General features: G+C 45.6%; 1 protein-coding gene across 10 annotated transcripts in view; it reads left to right on the top strand.

Annotated features, from left to right (window-relative positions):
* Window positions 1–18434, top strand: part of TIAM1 (TIAM Rac1 associated GEF 1) — a 504950-nt gene that overhangs the window by 363796 nt on the left and 122720 nt on the right. For all 10 annotated transcript variants that reach the window (XM_073804434.1, XM_073804432.1, XM_073804433.1 and 7 more), the window contains one exon: window positions 4098–5074. In XM_073804434.1, coding sequence (XP_073660535.1) covers window positions 4109–5074 — 966 coding nt within the window. In that variant the 5' untranslated portion in view covers window positions 4098–4108. The remainder of the gene's footprint in view (window positions 1–4097; window positions 5075–18434) is intronic.

The raw sequence follows: 18434 nt of genomic DNA, 5'->3' as shown, positions 1-18434 counted from the left end.
ACCCCAGAGGCTTAGTTTCTAGTGGGGAAGGATAGAGAATAAAAAAGATAAGTATCTCTTTTCCTGCCCTGCAAATAGGTTCATCAGTATCATTTTTCTAGATTCTATATATATGTGTTAATATATGATATTTTTCTCTTTCTGACTTACGTCACTCTGTATGGCAGACTCTAGGTTCATCCACATCACTGCAAGTCACCCAATTTCATTCCTTTTTATGGCTGAGTAATTTTCCATTGTATATATGTACCACACGCAGATGAAGAGAATGGACTTGTGGACACAGAGGGGGAAGGGGAGGGTTTGACAAACTGAGAGAGTAGCATTGACATACATACACTACCATGTGTAAAATAGACAGCTAGTGGGAAGCTGCTGCATAGCACAGGGAGCTCAGCTTGGTGCTCTTTGATGACCTGGAGGGGTGGGATGGGGGTGGGTGGGAGGGAGGCTGAAGAGGGGATATATATATAACATACAGCTGATTCACTTTGTTGTACAGCAGAAACTAAGACAACATTGTAAAGCAAATATACTCCAAAAAAAAAAAAAGGTAAGTAAGTGAAACACATTTTTTGTTACAATTATGATAAATGCTAAGGAGGGGGAAAAAATCAAAGAAGAGGGATAAGAAATGTCGAGTTCTGAGGGTTGTCCTTTTGATAGGGACGCCAGGAAAGGCCTTTCTGAGAAGGTGATATTTGAGTCAAGATCGGAACAAACTGGAAAGAGTGAGCCAGATGTAGATTTGTGAAAACTGGAGGGTTGCAGGCAGAGGATGGAGCATGAGCAAAGGCCCTGGGGCAGGCCAGGAAGCCAGACCTTAGACCATTGGAAAGAAAGTGTAAGACTTGAGGTTTGAATTCGGAGAACTGTTCCTATGTTACAGTCTTGCGCACTACTTCCTGCTTAATATCCCTCCCACTAACTACCCCCAGAAAGTGCAAGCTATTTGGGGCCACTAACATTCTACATAAGGAAATCAGTAACGAGTGTAATGAGTTAAAAAATGGTAACATTTTCCAGCTTGCAGTCGAGCACCTTCATTCTGACGCTCTGCTCTTCTGTTTCTAGCCCAGTTTTTGCATTTCAACCTGTTCTCCTCCCCCTTAATCCTTCCCCTCTTACCTAGTGACTGTGTGATGATTATGTTGGTAAAGTGCTGATGACTACTTTTTGCTTTTGTTACTAAAATGCATGAACGTTTATTTACTCATCACACATAGAACACTTGTAGTCTCTCTAGAGGCTACAGAAAAAGTGAAAGCCACTTTCTGCCCAGAGTTGCTTCCAGACTCACAGGAACAAACAAAGCCTGTGCAACTGTAAAATATAAACCAAGTTTTTTGTTTGTAATAAAAATAAATGATAAGGGTTAAGTAGGAGAGAGCAGGAAGAAATGAAGATGCTGAAAGTAGCTGGCATTTTACATTTGTGTGTGAAAAGGGTTAGGATTTTCAATTCACCCATGTTCTGGGGGTTGCCCGTGGGATGGGGGTTGTCCCTGAAAGAGGAGATTGTGTTTGTTGTATGCAGTAAGCAGTTTTAATTTTTCATGCTTATGTTATTTCAGGGTCCCCCACGTGGGCCTTCGTGGTTCTCACTGACCTTTCAGGAAAAGCTTTTACATGAAGGGGTGTTTCAGCAGTCCCTAGAAACATTTTTCTGCTAAGTTGAGTTGCTTCAGACTTCCTGCTGACTCTGCTTAGATCATCCCCTGAGAATTTCTTCTCGGTAGGATTTAAGAGATTTGGCATTCATCTCTAAACTCTAGTTCTAAAGATAAAAATGGCTTCTTTCCTACCTTGGCTGGCTGAAAAGAATCTTGCTACTAAAAATGCTATTAATATAACAGACCCATCAGAGCAATGCAGGGAGTGCTGTAATTCTTGAAGGTTGGGGCCATTTCCTTTAGGAAACCTCTCCTGAGGCTTTTAACTTGATTAGTTTTCTGTTGGCAGAAACAAGCCTAACCAGAAATTTGTTGTTGAGAATATGCCTGTGAATTTATATTTGCAAACTTTTGATGTGTACAGTAGAGGAGGGTACCTCCTAGCACATTTGAGGTGACAGTTTTGCCTTTCTATACCTCAGTTTCTGTCACCATCATTCTTTCCTTCTTTTAACTGTAAATCTGTGTGATTCTTAAAATGGGACTGTGGCTAACACCTGTTCTAAGCTTTTAATTACTTATTGGCAAAACATATAGATACATAGACACATCCAGGTATCTTAATGTACGCTTAAAAACAAAAATCAAGAACCCTGAGAAATTGGTCATGGCCTTTAGCATTACTTTAGATGCTTATTTATTTTACTTGCAAAAATGTAGTACATGATATTCTTAGGAATGTAGATAACACAAGTTATGCATGGACAGTGCATCTTTTCATTTTCCCTACACCAAGTTGAGTTTCTGTGTTTTTTCTTGGCTTCTTAAAGACGTCAGCCAGGGAGGCGTGAACTTATTGCTTTGAAGTATGCTTGCTACTAGTAAAAGGAAGATTCTCTTTCTTGGAAACTTCGCTCTCAGAATCATACGACGTGTGACCTGGTAGGGAATAGTCCAGTATGGGAATAGCTTCACATCTGGTGTCTGTATGAATTACCTCTGAACTCATCGGAAGATTCAATGGAGGAGGTTTTTCCCTTCCTGTTGCCACAAATTTCATTTCAGTGAAGATGTGCTTATAGGAGTTTCAGCCACCTTTGAGACTGAACAGTGGGATTATAGAGTGGTTCTGGATCAATGTGAATGTATATTATGTTTCAGGGTGTTTCAAACTGTAATGGTTACAATAAATTTGTTCCTGTTTTCCTCTGGTACCTTTCACTTTTTTGTTTATTGTATCCCTTCCCTGGCTAGAATATAAGTTTCATGAGCGTGGGGAATGTGTGTCTTTTGTTGTCTGCTGTATCTCTGGCTTCTAGAATGTGGTAGGTGCTCAGTATATATTTTCTGAATGAAGGACTATGTAGATGATTGGAAGAATCAGCTCAGGGATGTGCCCAGCTACTCTATTTTTCTTCTTTCCTTTCTGGCCATTTTCATGTGTGTATCTTAAGTGTGTACCACTTAACTAGTCTAGAGAAACCTCATTGCTGAGCAAGGAGAATAAGGCTAAAGAGAGTCACACATGTTGAACTTTGAGGATTTTTCTATTTTCCGCTCTGGGTAACAGTCCTCAGACCAATGAGAGAGACTGGAAAAATGTTAAGGAAGGAGTTGAATTAACCTGGGTAGCCCCAAAAGGCTGAATGATATTTAGTGATTTCATCATGTGAATTTCTGTTTGCAGGGCACTCTGTACCAGATTAATGTTCTCAGGTTGGATTTGCTCCCAGAAATAAACCCATTAGTTTAGCTGCTAAGCAGAGAGTGGGGTTCCTATTTCATTTTGCCCATCTCCCTCTCCCTATCCACTTCACAGCCCCTACCCGAACCTCCCAATCAGGGTTTTCAGAATGCTGTGGAATTAAGGTAAAAACCCTTTTCCTTCTTGAGTTCGATTTATTAGGAAGAGTTGATTGGACTTACATCTTGAGCTTTTCCATTTTTGATTGATTTTGAAGTGTAGATGGAGTCAGAATGAAACAAAACCATTGGGAGAGAGGGAGGTTATCCAATGCACCTCTGAGTTTTGCTTGGTTTTTTGAAATGTGTAATTTCAAACAGGAAGTTACTCATTTGGCAGACACCTTGGTTTGTACTTTTCAGAGTTTTTAGTTTATGGATAGGCATAGAGCTTTAAATATACACCTGTAGAGTTTAAGTAGAAGAAGACAACGGTTGCCAGCTCAATGAAAGCAGCCCTGTGCTGTGCCAGGTGGGCAGCTACCCTCCGGGCAGAGACAAGTGTAATTCTCTAATGATTTTATTTATGTTCTTATTTCATATCTCCGCAGGAGTAATCTCAGTACATGATGTTAGTTCTCACCTGCTACCACGTAAAAGTCCAAGTACCTGCCAGGTGCACATAGGTGCGCTGTTATCTGCCAAGCTGGCTGCCGTCCCTGTGTGCTGAACTCTTCCTGTTAACTGCCTATACCCATTGGATGACTCAATGATCCCCTCTTTTTTTTTTTCTTTGCTACAGACCATAAAGCCATGGGAAACGCAGAAAGTCAAAATGTAGTGCATGAGTTTTATGGAGAAAAGCATGCGAGCCTGGGGCGCAAACACACGTCGCGCTCCCTGCGCCTGTCGCACAAGGTGCGGCGGACCAGGCACGCCTCCTCGGGGAAGGTGATCCACAGGACCTCCGAAGTGACCACCCGATCCAGCAGCACTCCCAGTATCCCCCAGTCCCTGGCTGAAAATGGCTTGGAGCCCTTCTCCCAAGAAGGCACCCTGGAGGACTTCGGGAGCCCCATTTGGGTGGACCGAGTGGATATGGGCTTGAGACCCGTGTCTTACACGGATTCTTCTGTCAGTCCCAGTGTAGGCAGCAGCATTGTCCTCGCAGCAGCCTCTGTGCAGAGCATGCCAGACTCGGAGGAGAGCCGGCTTTACGGGGATGACGCTACGTACTTGGCGGAGGGAGGCAGGAGGCAGCATCCCTATACATCCGATGGGCCCACTTTCACGGAGACGGCGAGCTTTAAGAAGAAACGCTCCAAATCTGCAGACATCTGGCGGGAGGACAGCCTGGAATTCTCACTCTCTGATCTGAGCCAAGAACATTTAACAAGCAACGAAGAGATCTTGGGTTCTGCCGAAGAGAAAGATTGCGAGGAGACTCGGGGGATGGAAGCCCCAGCGAGTCCGCGGCAGCTCAGTACCTGTCAACGTGCCAATTCACTGGGGGATTTGTATGCTCCCCAGAAAACCTCCGGGGTGACGGCAGACGGGGGGCGGAGGGGCAAATTTGCAGGCTACTGTCGGAATTTGGTGTCTGATATTCCTGATCTTGGGAACCATAAGATGCCACCAGCTGCTGCCGAAGAGGCTCTTCCGTACAGTAATTATAACACACTTCCCTGTAGGAAATCTCACTGTCTTTCTGAAGGTGCCACCAACCCACAAATGAGCCATAACAACAGCATGCAAGGCAGAAGAGCAAAAACAACTCAGGTAAAGTGACTGGAATCTGTTTCAATATTTTGGAGATGATGCATGACTTTAAGTGCATGAGTTTGCTCTTACACGATTCCCATCTTTTAGCCGGGTTTTGTTTGCCTGGTGGGTGCTGCAGCCGATGCTGTTTCTCTGGAGATGCAGCGCTCTTCTGCTTCGCCCCTCTTGCAGTTCTGTGGTGAAGGGGTGGGGATTAAGGAGTAAGCGTAGATGTGTGTCGGGGATGTGATGAGAGTGGGAATAAAGCTGATGAGTTCACATTGGGAAGCTGCCTCTCCAACTCAGCTCTTCAGCGGCATCTCACTCCTTCTGAGCTTCCTTCCTAACGTGGTTCTATCCGTGGACAGATGGGGATGGTGGGGTGTGGACTCTGGGAACTTACTTCTTCAGCGCCACAGGTGGGAAGAGGTTAGTCGGCTGCTCGTTGGAGGAGGTGTTTTTGATTCAGGGCGGGCTCTGGTCATTTGTCAGCTGCTCTCAGAGGTTGGCAGGCTGACTGCCTTACCAGGAGCCATTTCAATTTCCTGTTCCTTGCAAGGCCGGCCAGCCCTCTCTCTGGAGGGAGGTGTTGCGGAAGGAATAACATGGGTGGGTTCCAGTTCTACGCTGCAGCCAGCTAGTTTTTGACCTTGGACAAACCCTGACTTCTAGTTGCTCTTCTGAACAGTGGGGTAAAGATGCTCGACTCACCTACTTCGGGGTCCAGGGCATGAAAGAGTGGGTGTGAAAACATTTTTCAAAGATTTAAAACGTATCTTACTTATGAAAGGAAGTCCCGTTACCTTCATTAGTAATGGTAATTAACGTGGAGATAATAACGTGTCAAGTAATCCTGCATGCCTCCATCCTTTTCTGGTCCTGCAGTTCCCTTAACGTGGAGATAATAACGTGTCAAGTAATCCTGCATATGCCTCCGTCCTTTTCTGGTCCTGCAGTTCCCTGTAGTGGAGTTCTGGGAGTCCTGGCTTCTGTTGAGGATGGGTTGGTAGTTTGCAAGGTGGTGCTTCAGATCCGGAATCCAGATTGGGCCCATTTGCCTTGAAAGGTGTATTGGCCACCAGGGTGTCCAGCGAATACCACTGAGGTCAGCTGGAAAACGGCAGGTGTGCTCTGACCTGGCCAGCAGTGCATGGTGTTCACCTTCTGGTCTTGCTTCAGTGCAAGTCAAAGTTACTCGAGGGTTATTTTGAGGCTCAATTCTCTTGGGAAGGGTGTCTAAATATAATGGGCAGATGGGATGGTGGGGAACCTGGGGAGGAGGGCAAAGGAAATTGGCACTAGATTGTCTGTGTTCCTGCCCAAGAGCAAGTTTTTTTGTTTTGTTTTGTTTTTAAGTATTCAAAATCTCAGGTCTCTAATTTTATTTTGGAATTTTAAATCCCCGTATACAAGTCGTCTGGGGATACAGTTTTTTTCTTTTTTTTTTTTTTTGTACCACTGTAGATTTCTATATTAGAATAATTGAAATTTACTATATATTCCTCTGGGTTGATATAGGTTAAAGGAGTCTGTGTTTGACCTTTTCCTCTTCTTTTTTAAAAGATATTTTAAACCGTGGTAAAAGTACACATGACATTTACCATCTTGGCATTTTTAAGTGTATGGTTGAGGGGTATTAAGTACATCCACACTGTTGTGTACCCTTCATCTTCAGAACTCTTTTCATCTCGTAGAACTGAAATTCTGTCCCCATTAAACAAAAGTTCTCTGTTTCCCCCTTTCCCCAGCCCCTGGCAACCACCGTTCTACTTTCTGTCTCAGTGAATTTGGCTCTAGAGACCTTGTAAGAGTGGAATCATGTAGTATTTGTCTTTTTGTGACAGGCTTATTTCATTTAGGTTGATATCCTCAAGGTTCACACGTTGTACCATGTGTCAGAAGCGCCCTCCTTTTTAAGGCTGAATAATATTCCACTGTATGTATATAACACTCCCCCCACAGCCCCCATTCATCCACTGAAGGACAAGTTTTGCTGATGGTGTCCAAGCCAGGTATCCTGGCTCCACGTCTTCTTGCCTGAGTAACTTTGGGCACAATTTTTTTTAATTAATTAATTTATGTATGGCTGTGTTGGGTCTTCGTCTCTGTGCGAGGGCTTTCTCTAGTTGTGGCAAGCGGGGGCCACTCTTAGTCACGGTGTGCGGGCCTCTCACTATCGAGGCCTCTGTTGTTGCAGAGCACAGGCTCCAGACGCGCAGGCTCAGCAGTTGTGGCTCACGGGCCCAGTTGCTCTGCGGCATGTGGGATCTTCCCAGACCAGGGCTCGAACCCGTGTCCCCTGCATTGGCAGGCAGATTCTCAACCACTGCGCCACCAGGGAAGCCCTAGGCACAATTTTTAAGTCTCTGGAAGGCTTAATTTCTTCATCTGTCAAATGGGAATAATAATAAAGTTTCTGAGAAAATGGAATGTGAAGGCCAGCGCTTGGTACTTTAGAATCTACCCATAAGGGACAATGCGTAAGTTGATGTAATTTTCATTATTATTAGTGTTGTATGAGTTGAGGACTCAAGGTAGTTTTGTGTTTATATCAAACTTTGTGTTAGAAACAAAATTATTAAAAAGGCTGATTCTGAGGTTTGAGAAGGTGAGTGTGAATGTTGCCTCTAGATGCACTCCTTGAATTTTTCTCCATTTCTCTTCTGAAGCAAGATTATGATGATAGAAACGACTGAATTACCCTGCTGTGGTCCCTCTGCCTACCCTGGCCGGGCTCTTCCTACACTGGCAACTTGACAGGTTGGGACGCAGGTGAGATAGGTGCCCTATTAAAGGGTCACCTGAAAGGCACTGCAGGCTCTGTCCTGAAGACATTGCCAGATTGGCAGTGCAGACCTGATTGGAAGAAATGGTCTCCTGGCCCTCAGCAGTTAAAAGGAACCTCACCTGGGACTGTCACTTTTACCTGGAACGATGCTAAGTTAGCGCACATTCTGTGTAAGATTTGACGGGGTGCCAGGTGGTATTCTGGCTCCCTAGCTCCAGGTCTCCAACACTGCGGGACAGTTGGACCTCTGCTTCCCCCCACTCCCCACTGATGGGGCTGTGAGCCTTTGAGTCATGGCCACCCCCGGAAGAGGGGCAGAGCCGGTATCGCTGAAAGTTCTCATGTGTAATCGTTGTACGACATTTCCATTCTTTGGCTCGTCGCCTTCTAAAATCGTTAATGTATGAAAGTGAGATCGTCTCAGCCTGGTGTCTCGTAAAGCACTGTGGTAGCTTAATGTAACGCAAAGTGCAACAGGACTAGGCATCCTAAGAAGTACATTTGGATCCCGGCTCGCTCCTTACTAAACGGTGACCTTGGGCAAGTCACTCCATCACTGGCCCCTTCTCTGACCGGGGTGAGTGACACCAGCCTCTGACAGGGCCATTAGGAGAACCAAGTGGGATTCCATGCATGGAAGCCTTTTGCAGAGTGTATAAAGTGAACGGAAGTCTTATTTTTGTATCGACTTTACGTGTTGAGTGAAGATCTTTAATGACTTGAAACAAACCCCAGAATTATTCACAACACTGTCCATCCACCCACACTTCCTAGTCTAAGTTTGGTGTGATCATCCAGTGCAATTTCTTGAGAACCCACTATGTTCCAAACAGTGTATTTTAAGAGGCAGTGGGTGTGGAGACTTCCTTGAAAAGAATTCTTTTTTTCTTTTTTTTGTGTTGGTAAAAGTTTCTGACCCAGGGGCCCTCTCCGGCAAGTTTGGATCGTAGATATTAAGGCCTCCTCATCTGCCCCGGTGATGTGGTTGAATCTGTAATCGTCTTGTCAGCAGTTTTACTCCCCAGAAAAGAGCTCCTGGCGGGCATTTCGCCAAGGTCATGGCCTCTGAGCCTGAGAGACAATATGTTTTATCTGAACTAACATGAACAACATCTTTTTATTTGAAAATGATCAAAAATGTGTCTGCCACACACTGAGTGCTAAGAAATTATATTTGTCCAATTCAGTCTACTTGAGTATGTGTCGTGTACCTCCTGCATAAAAGTCTTATCTTGTCGGTCAGTCTGCTACTCATTTGTTGGGAGGATTTACCCAGACTACTGACAGCAGAGTTTATTTGTACTGACTTCTGTAAAATCCCAGGTAGCTTGCCCCTTGATGCAATGAATGCCTCATTGGTATTTTGGCCTGAACTTTACTCTCAGTGTCCCCATGGTTAACGGACAGAGGAAGGGGCAGCCTGGTGTCAGGCAAAGAAGAGGTTCTGGAGTCCAGCAGGTCTGAGCTTGTGAGTTTGAACCCTGTTACCTATGTAACCTAGAAGGATCTCAGTGCCTCTTGAATGAGGGTTCCACACAGGAATGAATGTAACACTCCTGGCACCATATCTTGCATGTATTAGATGCTCCGTAAATAATGGTTATGAGTTACGATGGTAAAGTTTGGTTTCATTGTGTAGAGTTCAGCTCTCCTGTGTTGCTAAGGCTATCAGCGGGTGAGGGGGAGCGAGGAAACTGCCAGTCGATGGAGTGTCCTTGAGCCACGTTCTGTGCTTGAAAGGGAAGCTTTGGCTTGGAGCTGTCCTGCGTAACGCCTGAGGAGGGCTTCATTCATCCACTTGGGAGATGAAAGACTGTGAACAGCTGTGCTGAGGATGTCTCAGGGGGCCGCCACCTTGGGAGGGAGCGGGCGGCCCCCCCCAGAGCTCCTCGCGGGGACGTGGCGCTGGTGCTAAGGTTTGTGTGCTGGTCCAGCTTCTGACACCCTCTTCCCGCCGTGGTATATGGAGTGGGATTGACAGAAGACAGAGCTCCTGGCCCCTGAGCACCTCTGCGGGGGTTCATTTCAGCCTGATGGCGAGTTGCCAACTCTCCCATCACTTTTCAGGGGAGGAAGTCAACCTAAGGAGATTAGGTGACAGGGTCTCACGACTGGATTGAAGTCCAGGTCTTCTGACCCACAGACCAGGGTCCTTTCTTCAGAAGCAAACCCACACCACACTGCCTCCCCATGTTCAAACAGGTTTCAGCTCACGTGCTCTCAGATTTTAACATCAAAACCCCCCAGTTCTGGTACAGAAGCCAAACAGGGTGGTGGGCTGAAAAGAAAATAGTAACTGTCCACTACCGTGGCCCGAATCAGCAGTCCCTGAGAGAGATGACCAAAGGCGACTTTATTTTTTATTTGTATGTTTTTAAATTGAAGTATAGTTGATTTACAATGTTGTGTTAACTTCTGCTGCCGTACAGCAAACTGATTCAGTTATACATATATATACCTTCTTTTTCATGTTCTTTTCCATTACGGTTTATCACAGGATATCGAATATAGTTCCCTATGCTATACAGTAGGACCTTGTTTTTTATTCATTCTATGTATAATAATTTGCATCTGCTAATCCCAACCTCCCACTCCATCTCCCCGCCACCTTCCCCTCGGCAACAAGTCTGTTCTCTACGTCTGAGTCTATTTCTGTTTCGTAGGTAAGTTCATTTGTGTCATATTTTAGATTCCATATGTAAGTGATATCGTATGGTATTGTCTTTGTCTGACTTACTTCACTTAGTATGATAATCTCTAGTTCTATCTATGTTGCTGCAAATGGCATTATTATTATTTTTTTATGGCTGAGTAGTATTCCATTGTATATATGTACCACATCTTCCTTATCCATTCATCTGTCGATGGACATTTAGGTTGTTTCCATATCTTGGCTATTGTGAATAGTGCTGCTGTGAACATAGGGGTGCATGTATCTTTTTGAATTATAGTTTTGTCTGCATATATATGCCCAGGAGTGGGATTGCTGGATCATATGGTAGCTCTGTTTGTAGTTTTTTGAGGAACTTTCATACTGTTTTCCACAGTGGCTGCACCAACTTACATTCCCACCAACTGTGTATTAGCGTTCCCTTTTCGCCACACCCTCTCCGGCTTTTGTTACTTGTAGCCATTTTAATGATGGCCATTCTGACTGGTGTGAGGTGATATACCTCATCGCAGTTTTGATTTGCATTTCTCTAATAATTAGCGATGTTGAGCATCTTTTCGTGTGCCTGTTGGCCATCTGTATGTCTTTTTTGGAGACATGCCAAAGATGACTTTAGAAGGCTGTATCCCTGAGGACCTTCTTGCTTGGATAAACAAGTTAATAGGATTGGTGATTTCAGCAAGATAAAGGGTGCAGCACGATCAGAAGAAGATCTTGAGTTCCTATAAAAGTTGTGTTGATTTTTAAAATTTTGTTTCGTTTTACACTTAGTTTAAATGGTTCAGGGATAATAAATATGTTCCCTGAGCTGAGAACTGACATCAGCATCCAGAGATTCCTAACCTTTGGTCACAGATTCCTTTGCGAATCAGATGAAAAATTTGGATCTTTTGGGATCAACACAAGAGACCACCCTTTTGCATATCATTTCAGGGGATCCACGGGTCCTCCAAGGTCCATCGAGAAGCTTCTGGTTAAGAACCTCAGGTTAATTATTTTCTTTAATTAATTTTTATTGGAGTATAGTTGCTTTACAGTGTTGTGTTAGCTTCTACAGCACAGCAAAATGAATCACCCATACGTATACATAACACCCCCTCCCTTCTGGATTTCCCATCCGTTTAGGACAACACAGTGCATTAAGTGCATTAACTCCACTTAATGCACTGTGGTGTCCTAAACCGGAGGGAAATCCCAAAGGGAGGGGATGCTATGTGTGTTTCCCTCAGTTGTCTATTTTATACATAGTATCAATAGTGTATATGTGTGTGTTCCCCTCAGTTGTCTATTTTATACATAGTATCAATAGTGTATATGTATCAATCCCAATCTCCCAGTTCCTCCCACCCCACTCCCTCCCCCCTTGGTACCCATACATTTGAAGACCCTTAGGTTAATTCTTCGTGAAACAAGATATTTTCATATAAAATCCATTTAAAAAAACCTCTCTTCTTTCGCGGCTCCTGTTTGATGCTTCTTTTTTGCCTTCCTTTTGATTTTTCTTTTTCTGCCACGTAAGTTAAGCAATGAGGTATTTATTTTGGAAAACAGCCCACCCATTTCAACAAGAATATCCCTCTTCTTTGCCAAGATCTTCTTTTGAGGAGTGGGAGGGTGAGAAGGTAGCTGAGACATGGCTTGTATCAGAAGTTCTCAGACTCCTTTATACTCTTAAAAAGTGTTACAGACTCCAAAGGGCTTCTGTCCGTGTGGGTTATATCTATAAATATTTATCACATTAGAAAATGAAACAGAAATGTAAAAAAAAAACTTGTTAATTCATCTTAAAATAGCAGCAATAAACCATTACATGTTCACATAAATAACTTTATTTTTTAAATTTTATTTTCTAAAATTAAAAAAAAAAGCCAGAAGAAGGGCATTGTTTTGTATTTTTGCAAATCTCTACAATTTCTGGCTTATCAGAAGACACTAGAGTCTCATATCTGCTTCTGCATTCACTCTCTTGCGACATGCTGTTTTGGTTGGACTATATGAGGAAAGCCTGGCTTCGAACAGATAGTTGGTAAAGGGAGGACCTTAGGGACCCCCTGAAATTATTTAAGGACCCCTGGTCCTCACTTGGAGAGCTGTTTATTTATGCTAATATAGTCTGGGGAGGCCCAAGCCTTTGAAAATCACATTCTTAGTTTAGTCGGTGAGGAGAGGAGCCTCTGTGTCCCTCAGTGTAAGTCGTGTCCCACAGTAACGTGCCATTGCTGGTTTCCCAGCATAACTGAGGAGGATAAAGGGCTGGGACCAGGAGCTTGGAGGCCTCCCAGCCAGCCTGCTGTGCAGCCCTGGGAGCATCTCCACGGATCCGCAGGGCAGAACTTAGGAAACGCCCACCAGCTTTTCTCTCTGTGTTGGGGCCCAGTGTGCTTTGAACTTCCTGTTGACAGAATATCTAGTTTGGGCCATAAAACAGCCCAATATGTCTTTCTCACTTTCTCTCCTTTTAAAAAGATGAAAGAAAAAACATGTAAGTGAGCTCTGGTTGTCTCCATAAAAGACGTAATAAATGCGGATGGCTGGAAGATGTGGAAGTCAAGCTTTCCAGTGGGGGCTCAGTTGTGACTTCAACTGGAGTTGAGCGTGAGTTGAGCCTGGAAATGACTACACCGTTAAATCAAACTAAAATGTGTTCCATGAGAAACGCTTTTCTTGGTTGGAGAGGAGGGTGGAAGATGAACAGCAGTTAACTTGTTCAACAGTGTTTGTGGGTTTTTTTTGGAAGTGCCTACGCCATGCCAGACACTATTCTTGGTGCCTTGGAATGCATCAAGAAGAGATCCCTGAGCTCAGGAAGTTAGTTGGGGTGAAGTGGAGGTGTGTCTGCAGCAAACAGTCAGCATAACAAGTACATGGCATGCTATGGGGAAAAGAGAGCAAGGCAACGAAGACCAGGCAGCCGGGAATGCGCGGCAATTCCGGATCAGGTGGTTGGGTCGGGCCCCGCCCCTCGGGATGGGCAGACTTGGGTAGGGATTTGGAAGGGAGATGGGAATTGGCCATTGATTTGAAAGGTGGGAGTGTGCCCTGCACCTTTGAGGAAGAACAAAGAGGCCAACGTGGCTGGAGCAGAGTTGGGCAGGGGGAGGGGAGGCGGGGGGTGGGGGTGGGAAGGGAATGCTGCAGAGAAGCGGCACGGGGATTGGAGGAGGGAAAGAGAAGGCTTCCAGCTGTGGGAAGAGGGACTTTGAGCTGAACCTTGAAGGATCAGTGTTCCTGGAATTCCTGGACGCAAGAAAAGTTGGGAGCATACTCCGGCATGAGTTCTTCAGTTTCACTGGTGGCTGCGTGCATCCAAAGGTCCAGTGCTAAGGCTGGACGTTGGTGGAGGGCCTGGATGGACAGCCTTGGGGGCCCTCACCTTGCTCCTGGGAGACTTACCCAGCCATGGCATGCAGGATGGATCGATGGGCGGAAGGTAGTTAGAACAGAGAGTCTGTGGCTGAACCAGGGATGTGGCACTAGGAAAAGAAGAAGAGGGACTAGGGATGTGATATATCCTGAGGTCCTGAGGAGGGGAAGGGTGACGACAGGGTTTGAGACAAGCACATAGAAAAACAGATGAAAGCAGAGAAGATGATTCACGGACTTAGACATAGAGCTGTCCCCAATCTGGAGTTACCTGAGGCAACATTTCAAGCATTTGCCAACTTACTTCTGAGACTCTTCTGGGCAGCAGTAAGAACTTCAGCAGTTGTAATTGAGAGAAATTTTGAGTGACTCCGTTGTAAATCATTAGAGAGGATGGGACTGAGTGCTGGAAACTTTAAAGGGCATGGAGATTTTGCCTGAGGAAGGAAAGAGGAAGGAAATAGAAACAGGGTTTTAGAAACGTCTCAAAGGGAACTGGGACCCATGTAAAGAGGCTAAGAGTGGGAGGTCAAGAGGTACAGTTTACAAACTTCGGAATCAAAAATTCAAAATGGGGGCTTCCCTGGTGGCGCAGTGGTTGAGAGTCCGCCTGCCGATGCGGGGGACGCGGGTTCGTGCCCCGGTCCGGGAGGATCCCACGTGCCGCGGAGCGGCTGGGCCCGTGAGCCATGGCCGCTGAGCCTGCGCGTCCGGAGCCTGTGCTGCGTGGCGGGAGGGGCCGCAGCAGTGAGAGGCCCGCGTACCGCCAAAAAAAAAAAAAAAAAAAAATCAAAATGGCACTGGCTCTTTGTGTAGAGAGAGGAAAGAAAAAAACCTTACAGTATGGCAAATGGATGCTGCAGTATTTCTGTAAATCAAGAGTGGCAATTATTAGTAGCAGAGCCTAGCAGTTACTTACAGCATAGGAAACATCATTTTCTTAGTTTATTGTGCAGTTTTGCGAATGTGAAAATAATTCAAGGGGATTACATTGGCTCGCACCAGCCTTGGTGGGCCTGTGTATTTTTCCCATGAGACCTTGTTTTTCCCAAGTTCCTCAGCAACACCCATTCTTTCATGCTAGTGCAGGAAGCTAGTAAGCGAGATCAGGCAGCGTCTTCTCTCCTTGGGCTGAGATGTAAGTAAGGCTGAGGATGGACATGACAGTAATTAGAGTTAACACTCTTGTGCAGGTACTGTGTGCTGGGCACCATTCTAGAAACTTGTGTTACCTCAATCTCACATCTTACAAAGTGTCTTACAAAGTAAATATTGTTGCTATTCCCATTATACAGGTGAGGAGACTGAGGCATGGATTGGTTCAAAATAACTTGCCCAGACATGACATTTGCTGCATTGAGATTACCACGGGAGGGTATACGAAGAGTATAGTAGAGTGTAGTACTGAGCGTACCAAGGAGAGAATGTTGGAAACCAAAGACAGTGCTTATGTGTGTGCATGTGTGGCGGAGGGGCGTCCTTAGATTTGGGAGATAAGATGAAGATGATAAGCCAGAGGGGGAATGTTTTAGAATTTAATGAGGCAGAAATTGTTCTAATTCAAGGCTTCTGAAGGTCAAAATCTCCTCCCCCAGGGACGTCCCTGGTGGCCCAGTGGTTAAGAATCCATACGTCCACTGCAGGGGGCGCGGGTTCTATCCCTGGTTGGGGAATTAAGATCCCGCGTGCCTCGTGGCATGGCCAAAAAAAAAAAAAAAAAAAAAACCTCCTCTCCCCATTGAAATTCTGTGAACTCTTTTCTTCTGTATTTACCTTCTCTCTACAGGTGTATTGAAGCAAAGCTGGATTCAACGGGGAAATTAAACAAAGTGACCAACATACCAGTTCCTAACTGCATTCGACTTGTAACTACAAGTTGCCAATTGACCCTCCTGGTCCCTGACTTGTCCCAGGGCCCTTGAACTTTGTGGCTAATTAGCTCTTCAAAATTGTGTCCACACATCTTTAGCACAGCAAACCTGTCCCTCAGAGTCTTTCTGAATTCCCTGGTGGAAACAACTTGAGCCTTTGCCACAATGTGTCTTTAGCCTATGTTCATGCTGGGTGACCCTCCTCCAGTTTTCAAGGCAGTGAAAACAGGCTTTGAATTTACCTCTTGCTGCCTCCACTTTAGCACCAGAGCTCATTTCAGCATTTGCTGCCTGGCTAAAATGACAAAGAAAACTCTTGCCTGGCAGCTGTCGAATGTTTGGGGCAACAGCTGGCCACTTGTGCATCCAATGGGAAAGTGCATGCATTCATGCTGGGAGACTGCCAGTGGAATGGAAATCGGTGAGTGCTCGAAGAATCTGGCTTGGGAGGACTTGTCCAGGAAGAGCAGGATTGAAGAGCCTCTGTATTCCGTGAATGTTGTTTATAATTGGAAGCCTCTTCTGTGGAGTGGTTCTAACATGGGGAGTTTATTTTGAGCTAGTTTTAGGAAATCTTTGGCTGGATCATGCACCATGTTGGGAGTTACTTCTGTGTCTAGCTAGGGTCTTACCATTTCCCTTGATCTCCTCTGACTTTTGCTTTAAGTTTCAGTATTTGGTTAAATAATCTAGGACTGATCGTATGCTAAGACATCTAACTAGAGAAGAAGGAACATGCCTCGCATTTGCAATAAAGAGTGCTGGGCTTCCGTGGGAATTTTCCCTGGGGTTGATCATCTGGATTTCTTGCCTTTGGAAGAGTGGGGTGGTTGACAGGGGCTTTTTTTTTTTTTTTTTTTTTTTTGCGGTACGCGGGCCTCTCACTGTTGTGGCCTCTCCCGTTGTGGAGCACAGGCTCCAGACGCACAGGCTCAGCACCCGTGGCTCATGGGCCCAGCCGCTCCGCGGCATGTGGGATCCTCCTGGACCGGGGCACGAACCCGCGTCCCCTGCATCGACAGGCGGACTCTCAACCACTGCGTCACCAGGGAAGCCCTACAGGGGCTTTTAAGTGTGGGGAGAGTCAGGTTTCTCCTGTGTGAAGTGTCCTTGAGACGGAGGTCGGTAGGAGGAGGAGCCCTTGGGAAAGGTGCACCAGGAATGTTTGCATCACAGTGATGCTGTCTTTCTTCTGAGCTGTTGGAAGCTGTATCACAGTGGTGTGCATCCTGCCATTTGAGAAGGATGGGCCTTTAGGATGCAGCCTTGGAGCGCTCTTTCAGTGTGTGAACCTCGTGCCTCTACATCAGTGTATCTGTCTTTGGTTTGTTCTAGAGATTCTGAGACCTGTTAACTTGTAATTCTCGTGTGGCACTTAGGCATCTGGAGCCCTGCTGTAGATGACTGTCTCCCACACTCAAGGTGTAGGGGGATGTGGAGTCCCGTTGACCATTCAGGTGTGGAGCAATGCCTCTGGCTGGGTGGACATCATTTCCCACAATGCTGGAGCAAGGGTTTCTGGGTATTTGGCACATCCCAAGCTTCATGACCAAATAGAGGCTGGAGCTGGGCAGCCACCGTCCGTTTCTGGACAGGCTGGGTCACATATCAGTGGGAGGATGTGTACCACTTAGCCTGCTTAACCACTGTGGAAAGCAGGTGGAGCTGGCTTGGATCACAGATCCGGGAGCATTCTCCAGTGGCTACGCTCCCAAAGTGTGCCAGCTCCGCTGGGGCCAGCAGGCCTCTTAACCTGGAGTAATCACTTCTTTGCTCGATTTAATGGTCGTCCCAGAGTTGAATACACACAGCCTGGGCCATTGCAGGGTTGCAGTGTCAGTTGGCATGAGCACGTGTTCAAGCCTGACAAAGAGGTGAGTGTCTATCGAGGCCTCAACTCTTAGTTGCAGTAGAGACATCAAGGCATTCTGTAGGAGTTCATGGTTTGTGGGCATGTAGTAGACTGTTAAGAGACACGCCTGTCCAGTGTCTGCCTCTGTTTCCCTCATCTTCTTTTTCATCTTCTCCTTCTCCTTCCGTCCACTTTTGAGTCTGAGCTCTTTGCTGGGAAACTCAAGGCATATAGATGCACAGTCACTCAGTTGTGCTGGGAAAACCTAGAAGGGGCACTGTTGAGAAACAGAAGGGAAGGCATGGAGTTGACTATTGAGACAGGATCCAGTCAGGTGCTCCCTGCGGCTGAGCCATGGGGCCATCTTGTCCAATGGAAAAGGTCGTTGGAGGCATGGGCTCCAACCTCCAATCTGCCACCTGCCACACTTGTGACTTTCTAAACCTCAGCATCTCCATGCATTCACCAAGGGGATGGTTTGGCGAGGTTCCTTCCTGTTCCAGAGCTTTGGGAATTACAAGATGCCTGGAATTAATTTCTCCTTTTTGTTCTGAAGTCTTTCTCTTATGACCTAGAGAGGATACCTGTGTAGCTGATCTTACAGAGGAGCAGCTCATCTCTTTTCATTTTTGAGGCGAGTTTATAGCTGGTTTTGTCACTTCTTCCAGAGAAGGACTGAGGCATGTGAAAATGAATCCAGATGTTGGTGAGAATCACACAAACTCCGCATCTCCCACCACCCATGGTTATCTTGAATAATCACTGATGGCCAAATTTACTTATTAGATCAAAAGGGATATGTATGGTAAATGTCCTTGCCAGAGAGAAATGTG

Source organism: Tursiops truncatus, chromosome 4 (genome assembly GCF_011762595.2).
Source record: "Tursiops truncatus isolate mTurTru1 chromosome 4, mTurTru1.mat.Y, whole genome shotgun sequence".
NCBI classification, from domain to species: domain Eukaryota; kingdom Metazoa; phylum Chordata; class Mammalia; order Artiodactyla; family Delphinidae; genus Tursiops; species Tursiops truncatus.
This window is presented reverse-complemented; position numbering and strand designations above follow the sequence as displayed.